We start from the raw sequence: 26,300 nt of genomic DNA on the forward strand, positions 1-26,300 counted from the left end.
TGAGGGCACTGGGGCAGTTGGGGTGAACACGTGAGTGTGTGAAGAAGGCCAGGGGCAGGATGGTGGGGTAGTTCACACCGATACCCTTGAGGCTGTGCACGGTCAGGGGGAACGAGGAAGTGTATTTGGGAAGGCATTTATCTCCGCTCAGAAGCACCGCCTTCATTTCCGGGACGTCCGTGCCATTTCCCACGCGATGCTGCTGCTGCTGCTGATGATGATGATGATGGTGATGGTGATGATGATGATGATGATGATGATGAAAGAGGTGTCGGGTCAGCTCAATCCCCTCCTTATTGCTCCAGTGTCCGTTGACTCCGCCCACAGTGGCGGACTCCCCGAGGTTAGCGCTCTTGCTCTTGCGCCACACGTCGTTATAAAAATGAATAACGTGGCGATAAAACTTGCGTAAAAGATGGCCAAGGTAGTTCAGAATTTCTTCGTAGCACGAGCCAGGCTCAGCCAAGCTAGTCAGCGTGGACTCGTTGCTCCGGAAGCGAGCTCGCTGCTCACGCATCAGCTGGTTCTCGCGCTGCTTGGTTTCCGAGAACTGCGTGGCGATGACCACCAGGCACAGATTGATCATGAAGAAGGAGCCCACCTACAGCAAATCATAAAAAAACAACAAAACATAAGATTAAATTTGCTACGATAAGCTTGTGCTTAGAAATTGCTTGAAGAATTAAGGCATGAACCGGTACAAATATATAGCAATTTAAAAAAAATTACAATAAATCAAAATAATAAAACAAAATTCAAGAATAAAGGATCAATGTTACTAGAATAAAGTGTTAATAGTTCAAGAATAAAATCATACTGTTTCATGAAGCCTTTTAAAAAAGTATGTAAACAGATAAACAAAATAAACCCCACAATAAAAAAAAGTATCAAAGTTACAAGAATAAATGCTAATATTGAGATTAAAATGTTCATATTTCAGGAAGAGTTTACAGTTGCAGCTAATATTTCAGCAATAAATTCATAATATTTCAAGGATAAAGTCTCAAAGTTGCTAGAAAAAAGTGATTTTTGAGATTAAAAATTGCAATATTTCAAGGTTAAAGTATTACAGTTACATTAAAGAGTCAAGAATGAATGTTAGATGATAATATATTGAGATTGTAATATTTCAAGAAGTATTTATAAAGGTATGACAAAAAACAAAAATAAAAACCAAAGAAATAAAGCCCAAAATTAAATTCATAGAAAGTCATAGAGATTAAATTTTTTAAAAAAAAAGTATGACTTAAAAAAGAACACTTTATAAATAAATAAATAAATTCATAGAAAGTCACATTAGTAATATTTTGAGAATAAATTCATAATATTTCAAGTTGTTTTTTTTTAAAGAAAAATGTGGTAATATTCTGTGGATGATAATCATAATATCTCAAAGATAAAGTCTGAAAGTTGCAAGAATAAAAATAAATATTTTGAGAATTAACTGTTAATATTTTAAGCTCTTCTATAAATGTTACAATTTATAACAAAAAACCCACAATTTAAAAAGCCACAAAGGTGATATTTTGAGAATTAATTCCTAATATATTCAAAATATTTCAAGAATAAAGTCTCACAGTTGCTAAACTTTGTGCAGATGAAAAGAGAAGAACAGAAAAGACAACACGGAAATTATTTTTACAAACTTTTGGATAAAACAAAGATCAAATTTAGTGAGACGTCAGTAAAGAAAACGGCTCTAAAAAGACGCAAACGTGTGTATGATGTTATGCAGGAAGTGTGAAGTCTGTAATTTAACTCAAAGTTACAGTTGTACCAGCTCTCACTTCAACGATAATATTTTGGCTAATTATTGCAGCAGAGCTTTTTATTTCAGCGCCAGTATGTTTTCGTAGCTAGAGTGAAGCTAATCAGAAATGTTTCTATTTACAGAAGTGAAGATTGTAAAACTGTGTGTGTAAAATGAGAAGTCTTTAGAAGTGTGTTCGTGTGAAAAGTAAAGCGAGTGAAGTATCAGAAACGCCACGCCCAGTTTTCGCGCTCGCGAGTTGCGCGTACTTACGATGATGAGGAAGATGAAATAGATGAAGTTGTAAAAGGAGTGCGCATCCATGACATAGTACATGATGTCCACCCAGCCTTCGAGTGTGATCACCTAAAGACAGGAAGTGAGTCGAGGGTTACTTCCTGTCTGAAATGAAATAGCTAATATTGTTGTAGCTAAATAGCTACAAATAGCTAAGATTGTTGTAAAACACGATAAGGAAGGAATAAAACACTTAATGGACTGCTGTTATAGGAAAATAATCAGTTACTGATACCACTGTCAAGTGTGCTCAAGTGTTTTATTCATCTTATACCACAACAATTCACAAAAACAAACACACATCACACTTTTTAACCGTTTATAGCTACATTTTAAAGTTGTGGAATGTTTACGAAGTTAGTTCCTGTTCTCACTTATGTTATAGCAGCTATAAACTCGTTCCCTCACCTGCCTCTCATTCTTTCTTTCTTTCTTGAACTTGATAAAATTTACGCAGCTTGTCATGTTACCGAGAAACCAGAAAACGTACGAGGCGCTGGCACTGGAGACTCCTTCCATAAATGTTTAAGTAAACATCCGTTACTTCAAAAAAACGTCACCATGTTAATGATTTTTTAAAATCGGTGTATTATTACTAGAGCGTCTGGCGTATGAGTCGCTGCAAACGAGCCGTTACTATAGATACGATAACGAGAACAAGCGTGTTAATGTTAATATACGCTGCGCAGCTACACTACTGTCAGAGCTGCTGTTACAGAAAAACTATCAACCAATCAGAATCGAGAATTCAACAGCGCTGTGGTGTATTTTTAATAGTTAAACTAAGTATCCGTTTCCTGAACGAGCTCAAAAGTGAAAAGTAAGGGATGAAAAATAAGAATTTGTTGTTAAGAAATAAATTTGACAATTTTCATCTCGTTAAGCAGCGAGGATGTTGATTGGTCAGCTGTAAAGCCTCTCTATGACATCATCAGGAGGCTGGAATTCGAATTTAACAAGGAAACCTTTATGGGCGTACTAAAGGTGTTCAACTGATGGTACTGAAAGTGTATAATGTTTATAAAAACCTATAGATTTTTTTTTTTAAATATTGTCGTGGTTATGTTTTTGTGTTTTGGGTTTTATATAATTTGAGAAAAATGTTATAATTATAAAAAGAAGTTGAAGAAGAAGTCTTTTCATTACGCCAGCCAAAGTGATGAGTTCTATAATTCCCTTGAAGTAAACTTGCTAAAGAATGAAAAATGTCACGCTTGGGCTAATCGGATTACTCCGAGCCTCGGAACTCGTCTTCACCTGTGCACGCAGATTACTCAGGAACATGATGGATATCTTGGCTTTAGCAGATACGATTAGTAGGAAACATGATGAACACTTGATTCCCTGAGACAGGGGCGATGCTTATCGATGTCAATTCTGTTGCCACCACTTCATTCGTCTACAATAAAACTAAGTGTCTCTTGGCTCTGAAAGGACGTGCGGCGGAGACGAAACTTCCCACTCAGCAAAAATAAATAAATAAAGAAATAAATAAAGCGTACGAGCCACATCTCTTACACTTATCTAATGAAGAGGAAGAGTTTCTTTCAGGATACACGCTTTTAACCCCCAGACCTAAATGTGTTATTTTTATACGGAGCGAAAATACAGTGAATCGTGTTCAAAAACGGGTCGACAAAATAATGTAGCTCTAGAATTATTGGCACCCTTGGTAAAGATGGGTAAAATCTCACAAAGAAATAACTGAGTGGAATTTTAATCCTTAATTGATGTAAATTTATCTTTACATTAACATACTTAACATTTTCAGAATCTCTCCACATCCTGCATCGTTCTTCCCACTTCATTTTCAATGGAGTTTAGATCGTGAATGTTAATGGCCGTGTGAAAATTCTTATTTTTGTATGAACTTGTGCCCATTTTGGATCATAGTCCTGATGGAAGATCCAGCAACAGCCCTGGTGTAACCTCTCGGCAGAGGTAGCCTGGTAGCCAGGGTGTTTAGAGGAAAAACAGTTGGGATTAGGTTCTTCTTTTCCACCTGGAGTGTTGAAAAAATATCTCTGTTTTTGTCTCATTATCGTTTAGATGTTCTAGCAGCGTCTAGTGAACTCCAGACATTTACGTTTGTGATTAAGATGAAAGAAATATCTTCCTCCTAAATAGTTTCTTGGCATGGCAAGATGGCATCTAATTACAGATTTCGAGACTCAATGACTCCAGAATGCTTCTTTAAATCTTCAGCTGTGATGCATGGAGAAATTTATGCCTTCTCAACTTCTTTAAACGTCTTTAACCTTGTTATTTATCATCCTGACAGGGGATTTGGATATTTGCAGGCGTGTAGCTATTTTTATAGCCGTTGCCTGATTTATGAAGGTCAACACACTTTTGTCTTATTTGTTTATTGTCTAATTTTCCCCCATGCTAATGACGGATTAAGGGAAGTCAATCTCTGTGTCACCTCATATTTATACCCCAGTGAAACAGGAAGTCTGTTTAAGAGTTCCTAAACACTTAAAAAATAGGAACATTCTCTAATTGCATTTTGTTCCTAAGAATTTCTAGGGGTGCCAATAATTGCGACACCTGTGGTTTTCTTACAAAACAATGTTTTTCTGATCATGGATGTTCTTAGAATAAATTTATTTCAATTAAAAGTCAGATTTTCAGTGTGACATTAAGCAAATTCACCATTTTTCCTAAAATATTTTTTACTCAACTTTACCGGGGTGCCAATAATTCTGCTTTACACCACCCTGTTGTATTACGAAATTAAATGAAAAAGTTATTTATAGAATAATTAATAATTGTTTTGAAAGATTCACTTCTTATATACACTATAGTGCTAGTTCTTATATTTACTGTAGTGCTTCCTTCTTGGCCAGGGTTCTCTCATAAAACAGATTTAAAAAAAATAAATATTTAAAAAAAATAAATCAATAAAACACCTGAAAGATGGCAATCCACGCGTATCCGATGTTATCAAAGTTGATGGCTCCGTTGTGCGGATTGTGTTCGCTCGCTCTGCAGTTGTTGTAGTAGGCATTCCAGTTGACACACCCCCTATGGGCGGGCTCTAGAGGAGCGGGGTGCGTGACATTGTGAGCGTTTAGCTCGCAGTAAGCCCCGCCCACTTTGCGTGGCGGGACATCGGAGCAGCGCAGCATTCCGTTCTCGCGATTGGTTGAACAGATGAAGGCGACGTCGTCGGAGTCTTCGGGTCTGTAGTAAGCACTCAAAGACGGAGAGAGATTAAACATCCTAGACGGAGAGAGAGAACATGAAAGACAGATGTTATTCATTTATTCAAAATGTTACGTCGATATTTACGTGGAAAAAGTTCCTGGTATTCAGAGTCAGGTTTCGCAGGCACTTAAGTCGATTCCGATTGTTAAAATAACCTGCGTGAATTTCACGCCTCTGGAGTAGAAGCGCCCAAGACGAGATTTTTCAACAGACTAATAAACACAAACACGTGCCTTTAAACCAGAAAAAAAACAGGGGATAGAAAATACAGACTGAATTAGGAAATAGTGTTTTTTTTGTAGCATAAAATTTAATACTATTTAACAACTTAACAAAATGGCTTCCACACTCAGCATTCTGCAGATTATAGAATAGCACTTGATCCAGCACATGCTATTATTTTGTGTGTGTGTGTTTTTTTTTTTTTAATATCGTGCTCCGACAGTTAATCATTCCCTTAATAACAACACAAGATACTAACTGGAAGGCAGGAAAATTTAATGTGTGTGTGACGTAGGCGATTTTATCTCACTATTTCAAATTAATAATGCTAATTTTTGTGTTCATTTGTGCCAAAATTTATTTTCCCGTGTCACTCTTACAAGAAAAACGCGCTTATCTTCAAGGTCATGAGTGCATTTAATTGATTTTTCGTAACTTTCACGTAATTTCTGACTAGCGCACATGTCTGTAGCTACATTTGCGCTTTGAATATCGGAGTGTTTAACTCAACTCTGAATACTCAGTCATTAGCTTTTATGATACGTTTAAAGCTCCTTTTGCTTCGTATACTCAGCGTACACTTGTGTTGTCGTAAGTACTTCCTGGTTCTCTAACCGAAGCCAGAACCATTAAAGAGAGAGAATAAGAGCAACGGCGTGATGCTGTGGAGCCGTTATGAAGATAGCGGATAGCAGTGTAACGTCCTGTCCGCTCTTTTTTGAAGTGACTGGATAAAACTGACATTAATGTTTCCGCATTCAGTCGCTTGAGAGTTTCAGATTTATGGAAAATTGATGGCTCTCTGTCGCTCTCTCTCTCTCTCTCTCTATCTCTCTCTCTCTAGCAGGTACAGTGTTACACTATATGCTCACAGAACACAAAAAAGATCAAAAGGTGTGATTGCGTTTTAGTCAAGTTAATAACACAGCTTGTCAAACATTTCCTCCATTTCACATCCATGTCACCCTCATCCACCGGAGTGATGTTATACACACAGGCTAATACACGGAAGCTCATTTCGCTAGCTTAATAACAGATCATTACGAATAGGCTGATACATGAACACAACTGTGTAGCAAAATGGTTTTAAATAGCTGGAAACTTTTATTATAGAGCTGATAATAGTGACATTTTGTTATAAACCTGTTTTATATGTAACAAATAAAACACTTGGTGGTGTGCTGTTAAAGGAAAATAATCAGTGTGATGAAGTGGAGTTACTGTTTAAAGAAAAAACAAAAAAAGAAAATATTTTTTATCCGTTTATAATTACATTTAATGTTGCGGAATATCCTCAAATGTTTTTTTTTTATTATCACTTACGTTAAACAGTCGTTAAGGTAAACAATTTCCGTCCTGAAGACTTTCTCGTGTCGGAAGATTTCACGTTACAGCTTTACCTCTGACACTGGAGACTCCTTACAGAAAATGGCACCGTATCAACGATTCCACAATCCGTCGATGCGGCGTGCAAGTCCGTGTGTCCGCAAGTCGTTACAACGGGCTCAGGTTTAACGAGAATGATAACGAAAATGACTCAACACCTTCTGACCAATCAGAAGCAAGCATACAAGAATCAATAACACGACCACTAAAGAATTAAACTAATAAATAATATCAATAAAGTAATCTAATCTAATCACTACACACTATTTTATACATGGATGTAACTTACAAATGATACGATTTTAAGCTAATTTAGCTTTAAAGATAAATTGGATAAAGTGAATTTATCTTTAACTAGAGCACAGCTTTCTTGATTAGCAGCCTATACCCCCCTGAGTAACTGTGGCTTTGTAGCTGAACATCTAAAGCGAAGCGATTGAATTGTGTGAGAGTGTGTGGTCCGGAAGCGGGGTGTTTGATGTATAATCCGACTCACGGTCCACCGGGACGTTCCAAATTTATTGCACAGAAACCTTGATATCTGGTGGGATTGATCGTTTTCTCCGAGCTGGTGACCGACTCTACAGTCACTGCTGTACTCCTGTGATGGAGATGACACCGTGTTGTCTTTTAAAACACATTAACTCGATTGGCGGCTGGTTTTAGGAGCGTCTTAGATTAGATGTTCACAGATGTCCTCTGTGCTTTCAGCGCTAAAACACTCCATGAACGACCTCTTTTGCTAATTTATCTTTGCTAATTAATCGTGCTATTGCTACACCAAGAAGCTTTAATTCTCATCAAACCCTTTTATAGACTTGGATAATGAACTGGACCTCAAAGACATTTCATCCCCAAATAAAACATTTAACTCCTAAACGGAATAACAAAACAAAACGTGTGTGATCATTGATATGGAATCGTGAACTAATTATGCCAAGTGAATTATTTCTAAACAGGGTGATTCAAACGGAGTGATTCAAACGGAGTGATTCAAACAGAGTGATTCAAACAGGGTGATTCAAACAGGGTGATTCAAACGGAGTGATTCAAACGGAGTGATTCAAACAGGGTGATTCAAACGGAGTGATTCAAACGGAGTGATTCAAACAGAGTGATTCAAACAGGGTGATTCAAACAGGGTGATTCAAACAGGGTGATTCAAACAGAGTGATTCAAACAGAGTGATTCAAACAGGGTGATTCATTTGGTTCACTCATGCCAAGTGAATTATTTTCAAACAGATGATTCAAACAGAGTAACTGAAAATGAGTTGGAAAATGAGTCAATTAGTTGGTGACGGTTTGTGTAAGGAGATTTATTTTGTTATCTATTCAACACTTATGGAAGGAGTCTCCAGTGCCAGTGATTTGTAACAGACAGAAGTAAAGCTGTAACTACGTTTTCTGACACAATAACGTCTAACGATGTAGTTAAGTGTCTGGATATAGCTGCTAGAACGTAGAGAACCTGTTTCGCAGACAATCCTCAACATGAAATGTAACTATAAATGGACAAAAAGTGACATGGCAGAGTAATTTATTTTTTTTTGGATTTGAGAGACCTGGAAGGTCGATATTTTGTTCCACGTGTCTATATATAAATGTCATGACGTAAATCTTGGACCTGTGTCATTCACATTCACTCTCTTTTTGGCGTAATGCCTTCCCACAAGAAGCTTTTTAAAGCAGAAGAAATAATAGAGGAGTGTAAGGCTGATCTCTGCCAAGACTGGCAAAGATTAAAACCCTCGATGCCTTGGTGCGGCAGTCTATAAGCTGGCTGGCCTCTTGCCAAGTCATCTCCAGCGCTCCCATTTGTACAATCATAGGCTGAACTACACAGCATGAAAAGACAACAGCGGAGAACAATGGGAAGCGAAAGGTGGCAGGATGTGAGCTTTTTTTATTAAAGCAGGTCCACAAGACATTATTGTTATAGAAATACAGGTTCATAAAACTAGCACACAAAAAAACAAACACCTGGGAAATTAATTCCATGAGAGTACATAGATAATTTCACATACCAGGCTAATACAGGAGAAATTAAAATGGTGAAAAATACAAGAGAACATGGTATAAACTGGGAAACATGGAAATAAATGAGATTGGCTTGGCAAGACTTCGCAAAGACAAAAAAACAATCGAGTCAATACACTCACTACGGCAATATTTACTAGGGTTGGGCACAATTTTGTTGCCTCGTGCCTCAAACAGAGTGATTCAAGCAGAATGAGCAGGCCAATAGCATGTTTGTTCATTACCGAACTAAAATTTGCAATTGTGGGTAAAATTGCTGTGGTATAAGAGAAATAAAATGCTTTGGGGTCGTAACAGTAACTCCACTTTGTGTTGGGCCTCAACGTACCACCCCATCATTGATTATTTTCAAACAGAATGATTCACACAGACTGATTCAGTTGGTTCACTCATGCCGAGTGAACCAATTATGCCAAAGTGAATTATTTTCAAACAGATTGATTCAAACAGACTGATTCAATTGGTTCATTCATGGCATGTGAATCAATTATGCCAAAGTGAATTACTGTCAAACAGAATGATTCACACAGAGTGAGTCATTTGGTTCACTCATGCCAAGTGAATCAATTATTCCAAGTGAATTATTTCCAAACAGACTGATTCAAACAGACTGATTCAGTTGGGTGAATCAGTTTTGCCAAGTGAATTATTTTCAAACAGAATGATTCACACAGAGTGAATCATTTGGTTCACTCATGCCAAGAGAAACCAATTATGCCAAGTGAATTATTTCTAAACATACTGATTCAAACAGACTGATTCAGTTGGTTCACTCATGCCAAGTGAACCAATTATGCTAAATGAATTATTTTCAAACAGACTGATTCAAACAGACTGATCCAGTCGGTTCATTCATGCCAAGTGAATCAATTATGCCAAGTGAATTATTTTCAAACAGGGTGATTCAAAGAGGGATGTGAGTTCTCAAAAAAAAAATTTTTTAAAATCTGGGAAGTGGAGTTCAGGGGGAAAATTTTGATTACGTCTGAGCTAAGGTCACATAAAGACGACAACCTCCGGTCATGGCTCTATAGCTTGCTTTTAAAAGAAGAGCAACATCTCCATTTCCTGTAGCAACTGATTACAGCAGCCCTCTGCACCCTCCCCATGTCCTACAGAAACCACAGAATACAGTATCACCGGCTCTATCGATATGATTTAGGAATTTAAAAAAAAAATCTTTCTCTTTTCCTTGTAAAACACATTCTACAATCCTTTCTTCAGCGTCTTAATCCTCATGAAATCTGGCCAAAGGTGCTGTAGCACATCGTCTCAGCTATGTCCTCTGTCTTACAATCACTCGCTCTAGCATTTTTATTGCACGGCGATGTCGTTCATTTAGCACTCAGGACTGTTCTTCCAGATGTCATGTTCATGTATTCGCTGCTGCATGCTCATTATTTCACAATGTAATCTGCTTCTGTATGATTTCTGTTCAACCCCTTATGCTGCTCCTGCTGTTCCAAATGGTTACTGTGTATTTATTATGACTTTATTATCTGCTCCACTGTAAACATGCACATGTTTGAGATGAAAATAATACTTGGCCTGCAGTTTTTTTGTCTTAGAAACATCAAGATAGAGAGAAAAAAAGACATTAAACTATAAATGAAACTATAAATGGATCAAAAGTATGAACAAAATAATAAAACTGTAGGCACTTAGTGTGTACTTAGTACTTAGTGTACTTAGTGTGCACTTAGTGTGTACTCACGTTCTTGCATCGTCATCCAGGAAGCAGCGGTTGCGCAGTAACCCCGCCCACAATTGCACGCCAACAATTCCGAAGATAAAAAACACGAAGAAGCATAGCAGCAAAACGTTTCCCAGCATCGGTAATGTGTCCAACAGCAGCGTCACCAGGATGCGCATACCTACGAAAAAAAAAAAAAACCACAACGTTAGAAAACTGCGGGGAAAAATAAAGCGTTAGGAAATATTTCTAGTACAAATTTTCAGAGGAAAATATACATAAGAGAGTACACACAGGTTCTACAGCGGTTGTATTGTGAATTAAAAACATTAGGACTCTAACTTAACCACTAAATAAATAAATAACTTTTAGCCAAAAAAGAAAACGTAGAAGAAGCTTAAACGAAATTCTTGACTCGTGAATCAAACAAATTGAAAAAATTCACTCAGGCGAGTCATTTAAAAGAATCAAATCTTTAAACTGCATCTAAGTTACCACCCTGAAGTTGATTATTTTCCCATAACGGCACATCCTGAAGTGCTTTACTTCTTTTATACCACAGACGACAATTATAATTTTGTTATATTTATCTGTTTATAGTTACATTTAATGTTGTGGAACAACCGTGAAACAAGTTAGTTCCTGTTCTCACTTACGTTATAGCAGCTATAAACACTCGTTCCCTCACCAGCGGCTCTTTATTTTTCTCTTTTGAAGTTAATAATACAAAAACAATTCAGCTTGTCATGTTACCAAAAAAAAAAAAATTAAATAAAAACGCAAAAAGCGTAGCAAGCATTACAGCTTTATCTCTGACTGTTACAAAGCGCTGACACTGGAGACTCCTTCCATAAACCTTTCAGAAAACTTAGCAAATTTAAGCAAAATGAGAATTCAATTCATTACGGTTTAATATAAAATTTTTAAAAGTTTCGTAGCGTATCCCCTGAAAGATACGGTTTTATTCACACGTCATAACACACTGTACTTCATTTTAATATCCAGATTCTAAAGAAAATAAAGAAAAATTGTGTGATCATATCTTATATTCCTGTTCTTTCGATTGCGTTAACTTGTATGTATTTTGACCATTACGGCATGTGGCATGTATAATTTAGGAGCAACAGTGAGACTCAACTCCAAATGCATCTTGAAAAATACATCATTCATTCACTTTCCATCAACATCAACATTCTGTTTCAGTGAAGCGTTACGAGATCCGGAGAGAACGTTTTTCACAAAGTTACCCAAAAAGCCTACAAACAGAAAGAATGATGTTACAGTATCTGTTTAGGGGGCCAAGCACCAAAAGTGCATAGTTTTAAGATTAGAATAATTCATACTTAATGCAGGTCCATAATTTCTTGACTGAGTGAAATAAATTCTATTGATTTTTTTGGGGGGGATAAACAATCTGTGATGCATTTTGTAACACTCAATACTTTGTTAAGTTCATCCAAAAAAATTGTTTCTTGAAACTCTTCTTAAGTAGTTTACCTTGACAACATAAAATATGGAAATTATTTAGTAAACACAAGGTAACACACTGCTCTCTCCTTGTTCACTGAGCAAAATATTTGGATTTGATATTGAAGGCCCTTGATGTTCCAAGTTGCTTTGCAAGAATTGCTTTTAATATTAATATTATTATTAATATTCCTTCACTGTCGGAATGTCTCTTTTCCCATTAGCACCTTCTGTAGTTAGCATTGTTTCGGTGAAATCATTCCTCATACCTACGCAAACGTAATTTCTGTAATAAATCGTTAACGTCCACCATTTTTAAATTCTGTCTACTTATTTATTAGAAATCTATTTATGATCTTTTGCACTGTGAGTCGATTGTTTAATTATCAGCTTGATTATTGAACTAATTTGTTAAATTTTGGTTATTCATTAAGATTCATAATTATCAAGAAATATATATATATATATATATATATATATATATATTTCTTTCATACATCTGCCTGCTGTGTTTCTGTGCACTTCCTGTTTTTAGACCCTCGTTTTTTTGCCTGCAGCTTTAGTTTTGAATTAAAAGTTTCCCTCACATCCACCAGGTCTTTGAACTCTATTACATATCCTGGTTCCCAGGTGGACGAGCACATGATGTGATGAAACAGTTCTGTGAGTAAGGACATAATCCAGCCATGTTATTTGCCTACTGCTGTTTTATTCCAGAAATGAAATTCAGGCCATGACTAACACACACATCCACATCAAAATGTGACCTGCTCTAGCATTTTTGAGCCACTTTGACCCAGAACCTCCATTTTGATTTTCCTTTCTGGTGATACCAGTATTACTTTTGTACTTTGGATATCAGACGAACTCATTTAAATGTTCGCTGTCCTCAAAACTTGTTTACAACATAATATGCAAATAAATGTTTCAGACATAAGACCTGTTTTTTTCAGCCGAGACTGAATTTATAAACGTGCATAAAGACAAATGCACAAGCACAACATTGTATTTAAAATCCAAGCAATTTGCTTCTCTACAGCACTCGTATTGTTGAATGTAGTATTATCTCCTGTATTGTTGACTGTAGAATAATCAACTGTAGTATTGTAGAATTTTGTATCATTGAATGAAGAATTGTTGACTATAGTACTGTTAAATTTTTTATTCTTGTATTGTATTGGTCACTGTTGAATTTAGCATTGTTGACTGTAGCACTATTGGCTTTATTATTCTTAACTTTAGTATTGTTGAATGTAGTATTGTTAACTTTAATATATTCGAATGTAGTATGAATAGTTTTGTTGACTGTAGTATGGTTAACTTTAGTATTGTTGAATGTAGTATTGTTAACTTTAGTATTGTTGAATGTAGTATGGTTAACTTTAGTATAGTTGAATGTAGTATGGTTAACTTTAGTATTGTTGAATGTAGTATGGTTAACTTTAGTTTTGTTGACTGTAGTATGGTTAACTTTAGTATTGTTGAATGTAGTATGGTTAACTTTTGTATAGTTGAATGTAGTATGGTTAATTTTAGTTTTGTTGACTGTAGTATGGTTACCTTTAGTATAGTTGAATGTAGTATGGTTAACTTTAGTATTGTTGAATGTAGTATTGTTAACTTTAGTATAGTTGAATGTAGTATGGTTAACTTTAGTATTGTTGAATGTAGTATTGTTAACTTTAGTATAGTTGAATGTAGTATGGTTAACTTTAGTATTGTTGAATGTAGTATGATTAACTTTAGTATAGTTGAATGTAGTATGATTAACTTTAGTATTGTTGAATGTAGTATGGTTAACTTTAGTATAGTTGAATGTAGTATGATTAACTTTAGTATTGTTGAATGTAGTATGGTTAACTTTAGTATAGTTGAATGTAGTATGATTAACTTTAGTATAGTTGAATGTAGTATGGTTAACTTTAGTATTGTTGAATGTAGTATGGTTAACTTTAGTTTTGTTGACTGTAGTATGGTTAACTTTAGTATTGTTGAATGTAGTATGGTTAACTTTTGTATAGTTGAATGTAGTATGGTTAATTTTAGTTTTGTTGACTGTAGTATGGTTACCTTTAGTATAGTTGAATGTAGTATGGTTAACTTTAGTATTGTTGAATGTAGTATTGTTAACTTTAGTATAGTTGAATGTAGTATGGTTAACTTTAGTATTGTTGAATGTAGTATGATTAACTTTAGTATTGTTGAATGTAGTATGGTTAACTTTAGTATAGTTGAATGTAGTATGATTAACTTTAGTATTGTTGAATGTAGTATGGTTAACTTTAGTATAGTTGAATGTAGTATGGTTAACTTTAGTATTGTTGAATGTAGTATGGTTAACTTTAGTATTGTTGAATGTAGTATGATTAACTTTAGTATAGTTGAATGTAGTATGGTTAACTTTAGTATAGTTGACTGTAGTATGATTAACTTTAGTATAGTTGACTGTAGCACTATTGACTTTATTATTGTTGACTTTAGTATTACTGTCTGTAGTATTATTTACATTGGTAATTTTACCTGAAGTATTGCTCACTGTAGTATTGTGGACTGTAGAATTTGTCTTACTGTAATATTATTGATGGTAGTATCATTGACTGTAGTATTATTGGCTTTAGTATTGTTGTCTGTAGTACTGTAGTATTGTTTACATTATTATTGTTGACTGTAGATTTCTTCACCATTAGTAATGTTGACTGTAGTATTGTTTACTATAAAATTTTTGATTCTAATATTGCTGATTTTAGTATTGTTTATAATTAGTAATATTGCCTGTAGTATTGTTAACTATGGAATTTTTAGCATTACTGGCTAAAGTAGTTAGTATTCTAGTAAAATATAAATTTATATTTAGTATGTTATTAAGTATAATTTTATTTAGATAAGGTCTAGGTAATATGGATGTAAACATATATTTAGTAAGTTGTAGTTACTCTGCTACAGAGTAATTAGTATTTTAGTATAGAAAGTATATTTGTATTTAGTAAATTATTAAGTATAATTGCTTAATATTTAAGTTCTAGTACATTTTAATAAGTAAAGTTATGGTTAAAGTAGTAAGTAAAGTTATATCCAGTTACTTGTAGTTAGTGAGTAAATAAGTTTTAAATAAATTAACAGTTCGCTAAGTTGTATTTAGTACATTGTAGTTAGTACATTAACAAGAAAGTTTTATTTAGTAAGTTGTAGTTTGTAGGTTAGTGAGTAAAGTTATATTATAAATTGTGGTCAGTGAGAAAATTTGAATTTAAAAGATAACAGTTTGTATGCTCTTTTTTAAATTAATAGTTTGTAAGTTGCTGTGAGTATAAATATATTTAATGAATTGTAATTAGTGAGTAAAGTTGAATTTGTTTAGTTGTAGGTAGTATGTGAGTAACTAATTGTATTTGGGTTGCAGTTAGTGTGTTAGAGAATAAAGATGTACTTTTGCTACAACTTTTATTAGCAAAAAAAGAGAGAGAAACTAAATCTCGTCGCTAACAAAGCTTTCTCCGATGTTGGAGATCCTGCAATCTACACGTACTGTTTGAATTTCACACAATCACTGATCCAGTCTGAAACCTGAGTCTTCATCTGATCAGAAGCTAATCAAAGCCCAGGACCAAGAGATCTGTTTTCAATACAAGTGTGACTTCTGACTCGAAACCATATACTGTATTACAAATGAACATCACATACTGTATACCAAACGAATCCTTAAAACACACACACACACACACACAACATTGCATAAATTCACACTCGTAATGCTTGGCTAATTCCATGTTCAGTGGTTTGAGAGTAATCGAATTGGAGACTCAACAGCCACAGGGTCTCATTCCTCAAAATCTCTTACTGCCTACACACACACACACACACACACACAACTTTGTTGTGTGTATGACAGAGCCAGCATCCTCTAACCAATTGTGTGTATTTCTGTGTTTTGTACTGATTTGTTTTTTAATTAACAGTGACTTACAGCTTTGCTTCCACTGAATTGAAGACATTACTGCAGTGAATATCATACATCTGAATAAATGTGTGTGTGTGTGTGTGTGTGTGTGTTGTGCTTCTCTGCTAGAGGCATCAAGATATAAAAACAATAATTCGAGACAGTAAGCAATAACTGTGTGTTGTGTGTGTGTTCGTGTGTGTATATATGAGAAAACAAGTGAGATCTATAAATATGGTGAGCATATCTATTTCCGACTCAGTGAAGTCCAAATTATTTTAAATCAATACGCATGGAGGAGTGAAAATGTAACACTCAGCTTCAGAGCTTCATAACAACATCGCAGGAAGACGAGAGACAGACTGTGTGTGTGTGTGTGTGTGTGTGTGTGTGTGTGTGTGTTATTTGGCCCTAAAATGATGACTGATACAAGACTGAAAACAAATCTGACTGCTGCAAACTCACTCAGCACCAGCGAGTGAACACAAACCACCATGCTCGAGAAAAAGTCAACACTGTGCCATCAATACACGCAAAACACAGTGGACTCGGGGTGTGTCTAGCTCCTGGAGGTTTGTGTGTGTGTGTGTGATGTTTCATGTGGCTCAGGGGCTTCATGTGGACTGTGGGTGAGGTGGCACCAATGAACATCCAGAGGAATGGGACTGTATTTTTAGTGTACTATCAGCTTGGCTTTGTTGACTTTATTATTGCTGACTGTAGTATTATTCTCTTTATTATTGCTGACTGTAGTATTATTCTCTTTATTATTGCTGACTGTAGTATTATTCTCTTTATTACTGCTGACTGTAGTATTATTGCTGACTGTAGTATTATTCTCTTTATTACTGCTGACTGTAGTATTATTGCTGACTGTAGTATTATTCTCTTTATTATTGCTGACTGTAGTATTATTCTCTTTATTACTGCTGACTGTAGTATTATTGCTGACTGTAGTATTATTCTCTTTATTATTGCTGACTGTAGTATTATTCTCTTTATTATTGTTGACTGTAGTATTATTCTCTTTATTATTGCTGACTGTAGTATTATTCTCTTTATTATTGCTGACTGTAGTATTATTCTCTTTATTATTGCTGACTGTAGTATTATTCTCTTTATTATTGCTGACTGTAGTATTATTCTCTTTATTACTGCTGACTGTAGTATTATTGCTGACTGTAGTATTATTCTCTTTATTATTGCTGACTGTAGTATTATTCTCTTTATTATTGCTGACTGTAGTATTATTGTCTTTATTACTGCTGACTGTAGTATTATTCTCTTTATTATTGCTGACTGTAGTATTATTCTCTTTATTACTGCTGACTGTAGTATTATTGCTGACTGTAGTATTATTCTCTTTATTATTGCTGACTGTAGTATTATTCTCTTTATTATTGCTGACTGTAGTATTATTCTCTTTATTACTGCTGACTGTAGTATTATTCTCTTTATTATTGCTGACTGTAGTATTATTCTCTTTTATTGCTGACTGTAGTATTATTCTCTTTATTATTGCTGACTGTAGTATTATTGCTGACTGTAGTATTATTGTCTTTATTATTGCTGACTGTAGTATTATTGCTGACTGTAGTATTATTCTCTTTATTATTGCTGACTGTAGTATTATTGCTGACTGTAGTATTATTGCTGACTGTAGTATTATTCTCTTTATTATTGCTGACTGTAGTATTATTCTCTTTATTATTGCTGACTGTAGTATTATTCTCTTTATTATTGCTGACTGTAGTATTATTGCTGACTGTAGTATTATTCTCTTTATTATTGCTGACTGTAGTATTATTGCTGACTGTAGTATTATTCTCTTTATTATTGCTGACTGTAGTATTATTGCTGACTGTAGTATTATTGCTGACTGTAGTATTATTCTCTTTATTATTGCTGACTGTAGTATTATTGCTGACTGTAGTATTATTCTCTTTATTATTGCTGACTGTAGTATTATTGCTGACTGTAGTATTATTGCTGACTGTAGTATTATTCTCTTTATTATTGCTGACTGTAGTATTATTGCTGACTGTAGTATTATTCTCTTTATTATTGCTGACTGTAGTATTATTGCTGACTGTAGTATTATTCTCTTTATTATTGCTGACTGTAGTATTATTGCTGACTGTAGTATTATTGCTGACTGTAGTATTATTCTCTTTAGTATTGCTGACTGTAGAATTATTCTCTTTAGTATTGCTGACTGTAGAATTATTCTCTTTAGTATTGCTGACTGTAGTATTATTGTTGACTGTAGTATTATTCTCTTTAGTATTGTTGACTGTAGTATTATTGCTGACTGTAGTATTATTGTCTTTATTATTGTTGACTGTAGTATTATTCTCTTTAGTATTGTTGACTGTAGTATTATCAACTTAAGCATCCTTGACTTCAGTATTCTTGACTTTATTGCTAACTGTAGTATTGGTGAGTGTAGTATTGTTTACTTTAGATTTGTTGTCTGTAGTATTCTTGACTGTATGATTATAGACTGTGGTATTGCTGATTATAGTATTATCAATTTTAGTATTGTTGAATACTGTTGAATATAATATCGTCGGCTGTAGCATTAGTATCGTCGGCTGTAGTATTAATATTGTTGGCTGTAGTATTAATAACGTCGGCTGTAGTATTAGTATCGTCGGCTGTAGTATTAATATCGTCGGCTGTAGTATTAGTATCGTCGGCTGTAGTATTAGTATCGTCGGCTGTAGTATTAATATCGTCGGCTGTAGTATTAGTATCGTCGGCTGTAGTATTAATAACGTCGGCTGTAGTATTAGTATCGTCGGCTGTAGCATTAGTATCGTCGGCTGTAGCATTAGTATCGTCGGCTGTAGCATTAGTATCGTCGGCTGTAGTATTAATATCGTCGGCTGTAGCATTAATATCGTCGGCTGTAGCATTAGTATCGTCGGCTGTAGCATTAGTATCGTCGGCTGTAGCATTAATATCGCTGGCTGTAGCATTAGTATCGTCGGCTGTAGCATTAGTATCGTCGGCTGTAGCATTAATATCGCTGGCTGTAGCATTAGTATCGTCGGCTGTAGCATTAATATCGCCGGCTGTAGCATTAGAATCGTCGGCTGTAGCATTAGTATCGTCGGCTGTAGCATTAGTATCGTCGGCTGTAGCATTAGTATCGTCGGCTGTAGCATTAATATCGCTGGCTGTAGCATTAATATCGCTGGCTGTAGCATTAGTATCGTCGGCTGTAGCATTAATATCGCCGGCTGTAGCATTAGAATCGTCGGCTGTAGCATTAGTATCGTCGGCTGTAGCATTAGTATCGTCGGCTGTAGCATTAGTATCGTCGGCTGTAGCATTAGTATCGTCGGCTGTAGCATTAATATCGCTGGCTGTAGCATTAATATCGCTGGCTGTAGTATTAGAATCGTCGGCTGTAGCATTAGTATCGTCGGCTGTAGCATTAGTATCGTCGGCTGTAGCATTAGTATCGTCGGCTGTAGCATTAATATCGTCGGCTGTAGCATTAATATCGCTGGCTGTAGCATTAGTATCGTCGGCTGTAGCATTAATATCGCTGGCTGTAGCATTAATATCGTCGGCTGTAGCATTAATATTGCTGGCTGTAGCATTAATATCGTCGGCTGTAGCATTAGTATCGTCGGCTGTAGTATTAGTATCGTCGGCTGTAGCATTAATATCGTCGGCTGTAGCATTAGTATCGTCGACTGTAGCATTAGTATCGTCAGCTGTAGTATTGTTTTAGTTTACTTGTTAGTAAATTACTTATTAGTATCCACTACAGATGCAGAGCTGCACCAGTTAGATTCACTTTCTATCCTCATCCTACTCAAGCGATGCTTGCTTTACTCCAGACTGGATGTGTGACTAGTTAAGCATGACCTCCAGTCTTATACTTTAGGCTGACTATTACCATCAATCATTTATCTTTATCTTATTTTATCATTCTTTGCAAAGACAAAGACAGAGAGAGAGAGACAGAGATACTCACTGGGAACTCTGTTGATGGCTCGGAGAGGTCTGAGAACTCGGACTGTTCTGATTGCAGAGAAACTGACGTTGTGTCCATCGAGAGAGTACTCCAACATTCTATATAAAAAAAAAGAGCGTGCACACACACACACACACACACACACACACACACACACACGCATCAATATAATTACATATAGTTATGAACTTGGTCTTCTGAAAACATCTGTATAAAAACTCTGTTCTTTACGTTGACTGAAACTCTGGTGTTGACTCGTGGGAAAGTGTCCCATTCTCTCTTCTTATTAAGAGTATTTTATAAGTTAAATATTCCACAAGGATATGAAATAATGATCTGATTTCATAAGATCCTTATAAAATGATAAAATGATATGCAGAGAATAAATGGACCAGTGAGACAGAGAGGAATGAATAAGTAAGAGAGATAGAGGGAGGGGGGGACGACAACGATGAAAGACGGACAGAGAGTGTGTGAGAGAGAGAGACAGAGAGAATGCAAGAACGAGTGAGACAGAAAGAGAGAGACAGAGAGACAGACAGAGAGAAAGAGACAGAGAAAGACAGGGATGTAGAATGAAAGACAGAGAATGTGAAAGAAAGAGTGACAGAGGAAGAGAGAGAGATGGAGGGAGAAACACGTGAAAGACAGAGACAGAGAGAGAGAGTGAGTGAGTGAGGCGCTTAAAAAAACATAAAAAGATAAAGAAAGACGGATCAAGACACAGGGAAAGACAGAGTGAGAGAAAGAAACAGAGACAGACAAACAGAGAGAGACAGACAGTGATAGAGAGATGGAGGGAGAAACATGAGTGAAAGACAGAGACAGAGACAGTGAGAGAGAGTGAGACAGTAAAAATAAAAAAAAGGAAAGAGAGAGAAAGACAGTTTGAGACAGAGTGAGGGAGACAAAAAGAGAGAACAGAAAAACAGAAAGAAATAGAGAGACAGACACACATACATAGAGAGAGAGACAGACAGAGAGACAGATAGAGAGAGACAGAGAGAGAGACAGAAAGAGAGACAGACACACAGAGAGAGACAGAGAGAGAGAGAGAGAGAGAGAGATGTTTGAGGTTATGTGGTAGTACTTGTCATGCATGGGCATATCTGTGACACATTGACTTGACATTAGGACTGAAGCTGACATTAAAACTTGAACTGACATTAAATACACACACACACACACACACACACACACTTCTGACGGGTTTTTATGCAGTGCTGCTTCCTTATTGGTCGTTCCGCTCACCCTGCCATGACGATAAAGAGATCTAGGCGGTTCCACGTGTCTCCAAGGTAACACCTCGGCCCGAACACGCCCAGAGCCACCATCTTCAGCACCATCTCCACCGCAAAGAACGCAAAGATGAAGTCATCAAATGCCTGCAGAAAACACACAAAAATTAAAATAAAGATAAAGAAAGAAATACATTAATAAAATAGTGTCCTGCAGAATTATTGGCACCCTCTATAACCATGAGCAAAAAAATACACATTATATTTATAAATACATACAAATTCAGTTTTTCCACTCCAACAATACCTGATTGATCATTCTGATTCGAACTGCTACTAGTAATATAATAGTATTTTCTCTTAAAAAAATATATGTGCCAAAATTATTGGCACCCCTCTGTAATATTTTAAATAAATGCAAACATTGTCATTTAAAAAAATAATAATAATACATATTAATTTTTCACTTGCTATCAGTCTCAGCCCAAGATCTCTGTTGTTACGTTTAACTATGTTCTGTTTCACTGGGGTATAAATTTGAGGTTGCACACACGTAATATCAAATCAGGACAAATCAGGAAATACACAAACCGTTAAAACAAACTCATGAAGCACAATTAAAGGCGTAACAAAACATTTCCTGTGTCTGGGCAAGTTGGGAATTTGGCAGGAAGAAGATGGTGAAGATGCACTGCAGAAAACAGCAAACATTCATAAGATAAAAGACAAGTGTGTGTTAGCGTACCTGCAAGATGGGTACAGTATTTGTGTGTGTGTGTGTGTGTGTGTGTTAGCGTACCTGCAGGATGGTGCAGCGCTCCGAGTGACACTCCAGGTCCTGACATGGCTGGAACATGCCGAGTGTGACGCAGTTGAGCAAAATCACCAACATGCTGACTCGCTCAAACCACGTGGAGCTGAGGTTAAGGCTCAATACAGACAGACAGACACACAGACAGACAGACAGACAGACAGACAGACATAGAGAGACAGACAGACACAGAGAGATAGACAGACACGTCTCTGCTGCATCACAATGCGGCGTAACACACTCGGAAGAAAGCGCTATCCGCCCTCTTCCGCATACATGAGCTCACAGACAGCCACGATTGGCTAGTGTCGCTGTGATTGACAGGGGAGAGAGAGTAATGCCCCTCCCACCTAGACAACATGGTCAGTTTTGCTCTCACGGATGGTGTCGGGAATCGAACTCGCGATATCCTGAAGATAGAGCGAAAGCTTTTCTGGTGGAGAGAAAAGCTCTGTGGTTTTGTTAGTTTTAATGAACCTCTGAACTCCAAATCTAAAGCCATCATGTTACACCAGCCACAGAGCTACTGTGTACGGTTCAGGATTAAAACAGATCCGTGTGTGTGTGTGTGTGTGTGTGTGTGTGTGTGTGATAGCAGATCAGACAGATTAGACAGGGTGTGTTCCCGTGCTGGTTTCCTCAGTTCTCTGTCTGACTGAAACCGCAGGATTTAAACACTCCTCCTCGTCAAACATTCAGTGAAATCCTGTGCGAGTACACACACACACACACACACACGACACGACTCTTAATGATGATGATGATGATCTCTCATCTAAATGAAATTTGTGCCATTTTTCCATCATTTAATATACATCCTCTCGCATGGTAACACACACCTCCACTGTACACACACACGCCTGTCTGAAAAACCCGGCGTAATAATGAAATGGAAAATGGAAAATCAACTTCAATCCCAGGCTCTAATTCACAACCTCCTTAAATCAGCCCTTTTGAGCTTCGGCACCGTGGAACAAACCCAGATAGATTTTTGCGCTTGATTGGATCCAGCCAAGTTTCGTTTATAGGGTTCCACTGAAAGATTAAAATAAGTGATTCCTGATTTCAACAGCTTACACTCCTTTCAGATTTCGTTTACGATGTTTAGTTACGATGCTATGCTACACTAATAGTCACGTTCATGTCAATATGTTCACGTTTTTGTAAACTCCTCAACCAGTTATCATTTTCCTACAAGATTTACTGGAATATTAGAATGGAAGGTTATAGACGAGTGGAAGTTTTGGATCTGATCTGAAGAAGGTTGGGCTTAAAAGTTAGACGAGTTCGACAGTGGAGTTAAGTCATTATCACATTTGCGTATTGTTTTTTTTTTTCCAGACTCGTTTGTTGTGAGATTTTGGTACATTTCGTACTGAAGTTTTGAATCTCTGGTCGTCTTGAAAATGGTGCTCTCTGGTTCGCATCAACTTTTGGGAAACTATGCACTTTCAGCTCTGCATGCTGAGTAACATGATTGGACCAACTTGTCACGTTACTTCCTGTTTCACGTTCCATGCACGTTCCACCTCCCATTTTACAAACCCAATCGACCCATGGTTCAGAAGGAACGTGAACACAAACCTGTGATTATAAGCCCCGCCCCCAAAACAAGCACACACTCGGTTTTGGGAGTGGCCTCAAATATTGGGGGTGCGCAAACTTTTGATCTACTTGATTCATCCACTTCTATGTAAGGAATAGAACATCACGAGGTCTCAGAAATGTACCAATGATTACAATTTTTTAGCTCATTCTTGTTTTTATCAATTTATAGTTACGTTTAATGTTGTGGAACGTCTACGAAACAAGTTCTCGCTTACGTTACGGTCGTTCCCTCGCCTCGTCTTGTTCCCGAGAAACCGAAAAAAAGCGTAAACTCATCTGTCCTGAAGATGTCGTAAAACTTACGGACTGTTGCTGACACTGGAGACTCCTTCCATAAACGTTAAATAAACATCTCCTTACGCAGAACTTCATATCAACAATTACACACGTTTTTTTAATCAGTTTACGTGAAGCCTGTTTATGTTTATGTAAATGCGTTGTTGCTATAGAAACAATAATACATATTGTGTGATCATGTGACACCAGCTTTCCTACCTTCAGCAGCTAAAACTCGTTAATATTTTATCTGTGTTCCCACGTTTTATTTTATAGGATTAACACTCGGCTTCAGTGCGATCGGGTGTTTAATGCGACGGTAAAATTAATATCCTGAAACTTGTAATAATAAATGTAATAAATTTTTCCACACTTACAGTACTTCCTGTTTATTGGCCCGTGAGATAAAATACTTTAAACACAAATTAAAGGTGATAGGTGATGTGGAAAAGGAAAACGTGCAGCTCAGAAGCTTACAGACGTATTTCAGTACGAATTTTTTACATTTCAATGATAAAAAAAAAAACGTCCATTTTTTTAAAAACACAACAATAAAACAAAATTCTATATAACGTGACGTGTATATAATTCAAATACTGAAATATTTCCGACTCTAACATACACACTGCCTCTCCGTCCGTCGTCCTAGAACACTCTCACTCCATTTTCTTTCGAGGATGGTCATAAAAGCTACGACGAAAATAGTAACGCGCACACACACACACACAGGCGGCGAGCTGTTTAACAGCCGTGTCCTGTGCGTACGTCTTACAATAACAACGTGACATTATTTATATGCGGTTGTGTTAAACAAAGGACGTAACACCACACACTTAGGATTAACCTCACTATTCGTTTTAAACACTGATTTAACATGTATTTAAACACACGTTCTGAATACACGTACATAGCGATGTAGCGTATAACAAAATCTTTTGTGTCTAGAGCAGGAGTGTTGCATGAGCGAATAAACGAATTTTTATTATTATTTTTTTTCCTATTCGGTATTTTGGGTTCCTTCATTAATTAAACAACAATGACTGTGATATTGGTGAGCTTCGCTAAAGTTAGCTAAAGTTAGCTAATGTTTTGAATTGACTCTGCTGCAGTAAAAATAACGATCGCTAAACTAGGTGAGATAGATTTATAATCGTGACAGACGTTAGTCCCTGTTCTCATTTACGTTATAGCAGCTATAAACATTTTCGTAAGCAGCCTCTGTTTTTACGTTAGTAAGACAAAAAAGAAAAAAAAAAAGCAGAACGTCATGTTAGCGAGAAACTGTAAAACTTCGTAAACTCCTGTCTCCTTCCATAAATCTTATAGAAAACTTTACCTCATAAACAATTACGTTTTTAATCAGTTTACGTTATGTTATGAGAAACCTGGGATATCGTTACCGGGACGATACCAGCACAAAATGGTGGATCGGATTTTGGAGAAAAAATATCGGATCCTGTAACAAACAGCAAAGTTCGGAATTGTAGCCAGAAAAGAAATATACTTTCAGAACTGGAACATTTCCATATAAACTTTTCTTAAGTATGATTTGATAATATTTATGCGTTATTATATATATATATTTTAAATATATTTTTAAAGAAAACGATAACAGGGCTGATACTGAGTAAGGTTTCGGTATCGGTTTCGGAAAAGAAAAAGAGGTATCTTGCCGTCACTGTGCGTGAGCTGTTACTATAGAAACGATAACATGTTAGCTGCTGTTATGGAAAATGAATCAATGAATCCTTCTGACCAATCAGAATCCAGAATTCAACAATGCTGTGGTGTAAATGTAAATATAAGACTATAACGTGAACTGAAATAAAAAAAATAATACAATTCTGTCGATACAGAAATAAACAAATAATCGTCATCTGATTATCATTTTAATTATTATAAAAAATATACCACAGACACGTAGCTATAAATACAAGACATGAACGTGTAGTGGTTATACTCTGACTACGAGGCAAGAGCAAAGAGGATTTTACAGTTACAGAATCACACCGTGTGTAATTTTACAGAACACACACACACACACACACACACACACACACACACACACAACAAGCAGTGAGATGAAATCAAATCAACCCGACACCGACGTTCTCCCACAAGCAGCAGGTCACACGCCGAAAAGAAGACAATCACGTTACAGTAGATTTGAAAAATGAGGTGAGTAACACAATTCTTGTGCTCACACAGTCTCGTTCTCTTTATTACACACACACACACACACACACACACACACACACACACACGGTGTGAGCATGCACAGACCTGGTTTCTTTCATGTATACACCATCTGTAAACACTGGCACTTAACTACTGAAGCTGTAAAATGTGTATAGACACGCACACACACACACACA

The 26,300-nt window shown here is 36.3% G+C and overlaps 1 protein-coding gene across 1 annotated transcript in view; it reads right to left on the reverse strand.

Annotated features, from left to right (window-relative positions):
- cacna1hb (calcium channel, voltage-dependent, T type, alpha 1H subunit b) overlaps positions 1–22,298 on the reverse strand; it is a 63,688-nt gene extending 41,390 nt beyond the window's left edge. Inside the window, exons 1-7 of the mRNA XM_026928797.3 lie at positions 22,030–22,298; positions 21,244–21,377; positions 19,993–20,090; positions 10,619–10,778; positions 4,960–5,272; positions 2,024–2,116; positions 1–601 (exon numbers count right to left, since the gene is read on the reverse strand). The exon at positions 1–601 is cut by the window's left edge and continues 45 nt beyond it. Of these exons, the coding sequence (XP_026784598.3) occupies positions 1–601; positions 2,024–2,116; positions 4,960–5,272; positions 10,619–10,778; positions 19,993–20,090; positions 21,244–21,377; positions 22,030–22,122 (1,492 nt within the window). The 5' untranslated portion in view covers positions 22,123–22,298. The remainder of the gene's footprint in view (positions 602–2,023; positions 2,117–4,959; positions 5,273–10,618; positions 10,779–19,992; positions 20,091–21,243; positions 21,378–22,029) is intronic.
- Positions 22,299–26,300: the final 4,002 nt, after the last annotated feature.

The sequence above is a fragment of the Pangasianodon hypophthalmus genome, chromosome 26 (assembly GCF_027358585.1).
Source record: "Pangasianodon hypophthalmus isolate fPanHyp1 chromosome 26, fPanHyp1.pri, whole genome shotgun sequence".
NCBI classification, from domain to species: Eukaryota; Metazoa; Chordata; class Actinopteri; order Siluriformes; family Pangasiidae; genus Pangasianodon; species Pangasianodon hypophthalmus.